The sequence below is a fragment of the Amphiura filiformis genome, chromosome 4 (assembly GCF_039555335.1).
Source record: "Amphiura filiformis chromosome 4, Afil_fr2py, whole genome shotgun sequence".
Taxonomy (NCBI): Eukaryota; Metazoa; Echinodermata; class Ophiuroidea; order Amphilepidida; family Amphiuridae; genus Amphiura; species Amphiura filiformis.
Window position 1 is genome coordinate 43,575,383 of NC_092631.1, and position 8,520 is coordinate 43,583,902.

Genomic DNA, 8,520 nt, shown 5'->3' on the forward strand with positions numbered 1-8,520 from the left:
AGAAAAAACTACAGTGACATTGGGAGTGTGATAAACTTTATTAGAAAAGAACTAGAAGGGTCAGGGTGTCTCCATGGTTACAGATGGATGCATCACAAATTACAACTTAATGGTTTCATAGTGAAGAAGGAAGGGGTGAGAGTTCTATTGGCTGCTCTTGACCCAGTCGCAACCGACAATAGAAGGGCTAAGAGACTTAAAAGGCGCTGCTATTTAAGTAAAGGACCCAACTATATTTGACACCTGGATTCATACGATAAGTTGAAGCCATTTGGCATTTGTATTAATGGGTGCATCGATGGCTTTTCTAGGAGGTTGATATGGCTTAATGCTTACATTACAAGTAATGATCCAAAAGTGATTGGAGGCTATTTCATGGAGGTCATTCAAGATTTGGAAGGATGTCCGAAAATTGTTCGCGGCGATTTTGGGACTGAGAACACCTATGTGTGTAATTTTCAGCGCTTCTTGCGTGCAGATCATGATGATTCATTTGCTGGGGAAAGAAGTTTCCTGTATGGATCTAGTAATCATAACCAAAGAATTGAAAGCTTCTGGGGCTTTCTCCGAAAGGAATGTATAGAATTTTGGATGGAGATTTTCCATGCATAGAAGGACCAGGGATACTTTGATGGTAGCTTTCTGGATAACAATTTGATACTGTTCTGTTTTCTGAGTATTATTCAGGTAAGATTTGAAGCAGATGTTTTTCATGTAGTTAGTGCTATATTTTAATGTCTTGATGTTTTTTATACCATTTCGTAATGTATTTTTATACCATTTCATAATCCATTTCTCTCAGATTCTAATAGTTAATCAAGAATTGTGGAGAATCTCACACTAGTGTCATTTAGGATGCAGATCTTCATTCCCAAGTTTAAATTTCACATACATAATTTTTTTAATGATCCAAGGTTTATAGTACTCTCTAAAATACCCATTATTAAGGCCTAGAAAAAAAGTTTGATTGGCGTAACATAAAAAAAAAAATATAGGGTAGGTCAGTCAGTAATTTTTAATTAAAAAAAAATTTACACACATTTTAAGTGGTAAAGTGCGTATGATAAAGAACTTGTAACTTTTTATGCCTCCACCGCGAGGCATACTGTTTTTGCAATGTCTCTGCTTCCGTCTGGATGCTGTATCTCGGGCATGGATGGGCTGGCGGATTGACTTCAGATTTTCAGGATAGGTGGGTCATGGTCAGAAACCCTGGATACTTTTTTTGGGTGGGTTTGAGGTCATATACTGAGGTCAAAGGGTCATTTGAGGTCAACTTGTAAATTTGGTCTCATATGAACAGTTCAAATCCTATGGGTATAAAACTTAGTGGGTACAGTCAACATTAAGAGCCAACTTTTTTGAAGGTCATTTTGGGGTCATATATGGGGTTACCCAGGGGTCATCTGAGGTCAAATTAGTAAAAACTGTCTTATGGGCATGGAACTTGGTGGGTACAGCTCCAGTAAAAGAGCCGGGGATTGCTGTTTCGCTCCAGTAAAAGAGTCGGGATTGCTGTTTCACTGTTTTCGGGCCCCAGCACTGGAACAAGCTCCCTGTTTATGTCAGAGAAGCGGAATCTGTGGCTGCTTTTAAACGTCTTCTGAAGACGTACCTTTTTACAAATGAGTAATTTCTTGTTGTTGTTTTTTATTTAGTTTTTCTTGTGTATTTTGTTTTGGAGCAAAAGCGCTGTGTTATTTGTAGAGCGCTATAGAAATGTGCTTTAATAATAATAATAATAATAATACAGTCAACATTCAGGGCCAATTTTTTGGAAGGTCATTTCATGGTCATCCAGGGGATCATCTGATGTCGAATAAGGAAAATCTGTCATATGGGCATGAAACTTGTCAGTGTCACTGGGTACAGTCAACATTTAGAGTTAAATTTTTTGAAGGTCATTTTTGGGTCATCTGAGGTCACCCAGAGTCTTCTGAGGTTAAAGTATGAACAGTTTAATTCCTAATGCAACCAAACTTGGGTCAATGCTGCATTATGGGTACCCTCATGTATTGGTGGTATCCAATGATTTAATAACTGTATAATAAATTTAAATCGCCCCATGGTGGAGGCATCCCAGTCGACGCCTTCTTGCTTCGAAAACCGTGACGTTTCTAGTTTTTTTCCTTTTTTTAAATTGTATTTATTTATTTTTATTTTCTTTATTTTTGAAAAAAAAATAAGAATAAACAATTCTTTTAGGCCTAATTGTTAGTTTAAAATTAGGTTTCTCTTTTTCTGTCTGTCTGTGTACGTAATACGTATGTTTCACTTTTTTTATCACAGCTGAAGGGACTATCTCATCATGTAGGCCTATCTGTAGGGGAACTGATTCACATAAGTCAAAACACTTTTATGTGTAACTTTTTGAGTACATAGCATGTTGCGGTATGGCACAGGCAGTTGTCCTTTTTTTCTTGCGATGTATAATTGGTGGACCTATCTATTGATGTTGGGTAGGGCAGGATATCTTATGAATGTTAGCTTCTTGAAGGGAATTATCTGCTACTTTGAACAGAAAGCTAACTGGAAATGTTAAAGGTCAAAAACAAAAAAATATTCAAACAATTCTTTCCATTGCCAAATTATAGTGATCAAAATTTCATGGAAGTTAAATCATAATTTTAATGAACTGAATACATTTTGTGCATTTCATGAATTAATATCCCATTCATCAGTGAAGGAATTTCAGGCCACACCAGTTCCCCCATTGATGATCTGAAGACTCTCATGAATACTCTCTCTCTCTCCCTCTCTCTAGGTGCCATATCCTAGGACGTTGGCGATCATGTCATGCCACAATTCTCTGTATATGCCATCTCCAGAAGCTCTGTCGCTTTATCAGTGTTGCCAGTCTTCAGGAAATTTCCTGATTTTAGGGAATTTTACTCACATGATCCTATACAAATGTATGGGAAAAGTACATTTTTCAGGAATTTTTTTTGCTATTTCAGGATTTTTTGAAAATACTAACTGGCATCTCTGCTTTATATTCAGCTCCCCTTTCTTTTAGCCAGTCTTTCAGATTTGATAACCACATCACTAGTTGTAATAACTAAGATCAATTTCACCTTTATGGGAGATCACTATTTACAGGTATTTGGGACATCGATGGGGACCCGCATGGCTCCGTTGTTCGCCTGCCTCTTCATGTCTAGGCTTGAAGAGCAGATGTTGGATGCTGCCCCATGTCGTCCATAGATTTGGTGGAGGAACATAGACGATGTATTTTTCATCTGGACCAGAGAAGAGGACATCCTCCACACCTTCCTTGACCATGACAATTCTTTCCACAGAAACCATTAAATTCACATCAGAACTTTCTCACCACCATATCAAGTTCTTGGATGTCACCATCAGAAAGGAGATGACTGACTCTTGACAGTTAATGGTATCTACACTCTTCCAGTTGCCATCCCCAACATTGTAATAGTGGTATAGTATACAGTCAAGCTCTCTGCCTCTGCCACATTTGTAATGATTCTGACTTTTCACAGCAATCTAGGGACCTCAAGGAACCTTACATGATTTACATCTAAGTGCAGCAAGCCATCAACAAGGTCAAATCTCTTCTTAGGTGAGATGTACTGAAGCAGAACCCCCAAACCCGGGCCCCAAAACAAGGACACCAATTACCAGAGTCCCTCTTGTGGTCACTTTTTATCCTAACCTTCCTCCTCTCCACAGCATCACTAATGACAATCACCATACATGTACTTCAAACCACAGATCGCCTGAGATCGGTTTAATACAACGAGCAGGACCCGAAAGCCTCATCCAATCTTGGATATCTTCTTGTAAAAGCTGTCCCCACTTATTCTGATACTATTCCTTCCACTCAGCAGGGGACTTTCACAAGTGATTCCAACAGGCATCTTGTCTGCAAGGACCCTATTCAAGCAATGTATTATTATTTCACCATTAATTCAAACAATTCCTCCTCCCACAGGATCAGGGGCAACATCACCTGCGCCACATCTAATGTAGTGTATCTCATTTCTTGCTGAGTATGTGGTATATAGTATGTGGGAGAAACCAAAACTGCACTTAAGAGGCAGTTTGAGGGACACAGGTCCACTGTCAACCCCAGAAAGCTTGACACTCCTGTTGGTAATCACTTTTAACATCAGCCGGCAGGGAGAAATTCTGGATGAAGCACCTATGTAAAATCAGGCCCCCAAAGCCCTACGGTCTCAACATCCAAGAGGGAAATGACTAACTTGTTTTTCATTATCATACTTATGACATATTATTAATTCTTTATAACATTTCCTCTAGTCATGTTTTTAGTTTGTAGAATAAAATCAAGTTCAACCATTGGGATGCCGCTTTCCCCATACAGTTTCTATGGTACCGTGTCCCAATATCCGTGTCCCAATATCTGCCCACCTGCATGCTTGTTAGCATATTTAATCATAAAATTAATTAGAATTGGTGGAGAAGGCTGGCTTTGGTGTTAAATGATAGAAGAAAGAATATGCTTTAAAATGATATCAAAATGTCACACCATTCACATTGTAACGCAGGGCCAAATACAAAACATCAACAATTTACAATGAAGGGGTTGTGCTACAACTTTGTTCTGCACTGGTCCCGTACTCTGCCCATCGAGTTGATACACAGGATTTATATCTTTATGTTAAGCATTGATTGGAAACATTTCTGATTTCATTGTTAGTGTTGTAGTGTTAGCATCTCTTTGTTCTTCAACGTGATACACAATGTATACCGCCAATACCATGCATTTCTAAACTGTAAAACATTTATGGTAGTGCACCAATAATAATGTATTAGTTCAGTTATAATCAGTTAATTAATGATGCGTATCATTGCTCAATCCTATGTAACTGCTTCAAAAACTTTATTGTTATTAATTTCGTGAAAATCTTATTTTTTTTTTGTTTTTTGTTTTTTTTTGCAGGATGAACTAGATCGCACAGCAGAAGTGTGGAATGAACACATAATCTCACCAAGCAGAAATGCTAATGGGCCACATGGAAAACCAAATGTAATGTACGGTGTACCAGAGTTGTACAACTCACAGGATTATTTGATGGAAGTATCTCCAGTTGATTTAGACATTTGCCAGGAAGAATGCACATTTAGGGAATCAATACCATGTGACTATGATGTCTTCAATCTGTGCACTATGATCATGGCAGAAAGACATCTTGGTGTTCCTCATGATGCACACAGTGCATTAGATTTATACGTGAAGCTTAAGGGAGAACTAGCAAGATTATTGTAGTCCAGTGTAGTGGAATAGGTGAGCACTGAGCAGGAATCAGAGATACCAACCCTCCCTATTTTAGAGGGAGGTTCTCTATTTTTTGAAAATTTTTGTCCAATCTGACACCCACATTTTGCAACCTCTCTATTTCTGACAAGTTATGTGCCATTGAAGTTGCAGGTAATTTTGAAAACAACCTTATTTTTGGTTTGAATCCTCCCTATTTTCTGGATGTTAATGTTGGTATCTCTGAGGAATGCATATTTAGGGAATCAGTATCGTGTACACTATGATCATGGCAGAAAGGCATCTTGATGTTCTTCATGAAGGGAGAATTTAAGTTTGTTTGGCATTTTGTTACTGCGTTCAATAAAGTCCCAACTTACGTATGCTCTCGTAAATTCACATAAGCGTGCGCCCATCACACATTATGCATGAGATTCATTTGAATACCTGAGTGGAAGAAGGGCCCAACTCTGTTATACAAAAATGAGTTTATCATATTTTAAAAGACCTGTACCGTCGTCATTGCAACATATGCTTTCACATGTTGTATGTTCATGTACCAGTACTAAAGATCCCCTGAAGATGAAAAATGTCTGTCTCTTAAAACTTTTCCAAATATTGTGTTTTTTGTTCATATCTCAAAAAAAAAGTCTTGATGGAGTTGGGCCCTTCTTCCACTCAGGTATTCAATTGTGAGAACTAATTTTTGAACGAGTTTACGCTAAAACATGTAGAGTACACTGGCTGACATCCATGCAGTAAAATGTTGTGAGACCTTCCAGTAAAAACAGATGATGGTAAAGTAGTTTAAGATTGGTATATAGTTGGAAATCTTTCAGTTTGGTTGTCTTTGTCTGTTTCAGATAAAGCATAGAATCAACACTTAGATAGAACACCAGTCGCCTAGGATGGTGAATCATAAATTTCCACAAAATTATCTTCATACATTTGACTGTTTCCATTGTACTTAATCTTTTTAAGGTTCTGAGATCATCTACATAAATCTGGAAAAGGTATCAATATTGATGGATACTCTTGTAATCATGCAATGTTTGAAGAAGCTACCATCTATTGAGGCATAACTTTTTAATGACCCTCATAGAGTGTGTTTCTACTGAGCAAGCGGTTGCTGGTGAATTAAGAGTTGAGGGTGAGGCGAGGAATACACGGTTACGGCCCCAATAGGAACAGATCAGGTGAATGTTAATGCGGGGTGAAGAGTGAACCTCACTGTCGACCATCTTTTTAAATCATGGCCAAAAATAATCACATTTCCTAAAAAGGATGCTTTCAGAAAAAGTTGCACTTTTCAACATCCTATACATATCGTCGGTCACAACACATAGTGGCGTACGTAAAGGACAAAATATGTCTCAGAGCAAAACGTTTTTGAAGGATATGCCACTAGTAACGGAGTCGATACGCGTCCACTGTTATCTCCCAGTGGCCCAATTCCATTTGAAACTGAAGTTTAGATTCAAACTATTTTAAAACTGTATCATTAATAGTTAACAAGGAATAACCTATACGCCACTATGTGAACCGGAATATTTGGAAAATCACTCTATGCCACTATGTGTTGCGACCAACGATATGTGAAGGAAGGTTATTATTTCAAACTCTAATGGTGACCTTAAGGTTAAATTGCTAGAATTTTACATTAAACACACCTGAACAGACACAATGCAATTTCGAACTCGCAGCCTATGGATTATGAGTCGGGTGCCTTATCCACTTGGCAACACATACTTCACAAAATATAATGTAGAAAAAAAATTCTCGATATTAATGTTTTGATTGATTTAATGGTGTTTTTGCAGTATAAAACAATGATTCATTTACATGTACAGGGTTTTTCTAGAAGGTTTTATTGAGACAGTGCTATAAAAATGGTAAATAAAAAGGAGTTACAAACCATTTCTTAGCATAACTAATTAACTTTACATTCATTTTGTTGATTTAAAAAATTCAAAAAGCTGTGAATAGAGGAATCATTTTGCTACCCCACCAAAGTTATCCCTTCTCAAAATCCTTTTGTTATGGTAAAACAAAATCACCTTTAATGCTTTAAAAAACTTTTTAACATCCCATATATGTACAAAATATTCTCGATATCAATGTTATGATTGATTTAATTGTTTTGTGTTCCTTCACCTTTCTATTTCTGATCTCTTAGTCACCCTGCAACCACCATGTAGTGCAAAATGATGATTTGTTGAAGCTAATTTTGCCATTAGGGTTTCATTGATTTTACCACTTTAATAAACCTAAGTTATACTTAGAAAAACCCTGTACATGTCAATCATTTTATACTGCAAGATGATTGCATGGGTGACTGTATGTACATACATGTAAAAATTAAAGAAAAAAAACACACCATTAAATTAATCCTCATATATTGTACGTCACGTAAAGGAAAGAAATGGTTTTTTTTTGGTTTTTTTTGGTGGGTGTGGGGTCTTTTGAACCCTGTACAAGGTAACTCAGTAGAAACAGTTCCGGTGTATTGTGTGTATGAATATGGATATACATTTTTGTTGCTTTCATTTATAAGCCAATAGCTTTCCTTTCCTTTGCAGATAACCATGGCTTTGGGTACAGACCAAAAAGAGTGGTGCAACAACATTGATGTACATGTAGGATATCTCACAGCAGGTTAACATGCAGCATCTGTCTAGATCACTTCAAGGTTATAAAAACACTTCCATGTCTCCACAACTTCTGTCGTGAGTGTCTCCAGGAAATCATCCAAAGCTGCCAAGATGCCAACTATTATCCCGGCAACAACTGCACCATGTTCTCATTTCCATGTCCAGCATGTAGAGGCGATGTTAACTTTCCTGTTACCGTGCCACATCCTCTGAACATAAGAGGTGTAGCGGTAAATGCAGCCGCAAAAAAAATGAGATCAAGACAAACTTTCACATTGAAAACCAACTGGATATGTTAAATAAGAAAATCAGAGATGCCACTTTTCAGGTTTTAGCCTGAATACAGGTTTTTTGTGAGTCCAAATTCCTGCCGTTTTATTAATTTTCGGCCTCTTTGGGGCTTTTTGGCCGGCACTCATGTGCTTTTCAGGGGTTTCTCACCATTTTCAGGTTGTTTGAGTGAAACTGAGTGGCATCTCTGGAAAATAGACCAGGGTTGTGAGGAGTATCAAGGTGAAACTTTGATGTTTTATTGCAAAACATGTAATAAACCAATTTGCCAGCTATGTTTATCAAATGAGCACATCCCGCCTGAGCCTAACATTTCTTCAATTTATAGAATTGCACAGA

At 37.5% G+C, this 8,520-nt stretch overlaps 1 protein-coding gene across 1 annotated transcript; it reads left to right on the forward strand.

The window, feature by feature from the left end:
• The first annotated feature begins 362 nt into the window (after positions 1 to 362).
• LOC140149840 (uncharacterized) lies at positions 363 to 8,182 on the forward strand. Its single transcript, XM_072171871.1, is given in 3 exon segments — positions 363 to 687; positions 4,925 to 5,269; positions 7,819 to 8,182. Coding segments are annotated over 2 exon segments (639 nt in total). The 5' UTR covers positions 363 to 375; the 3' UTR covers positions 5,252 to 5,269; positions 7,819 to 8,182.
• The last annotated feature ends 338 nt before the right edge of the window (positions 8,183 to 8,520 follow it).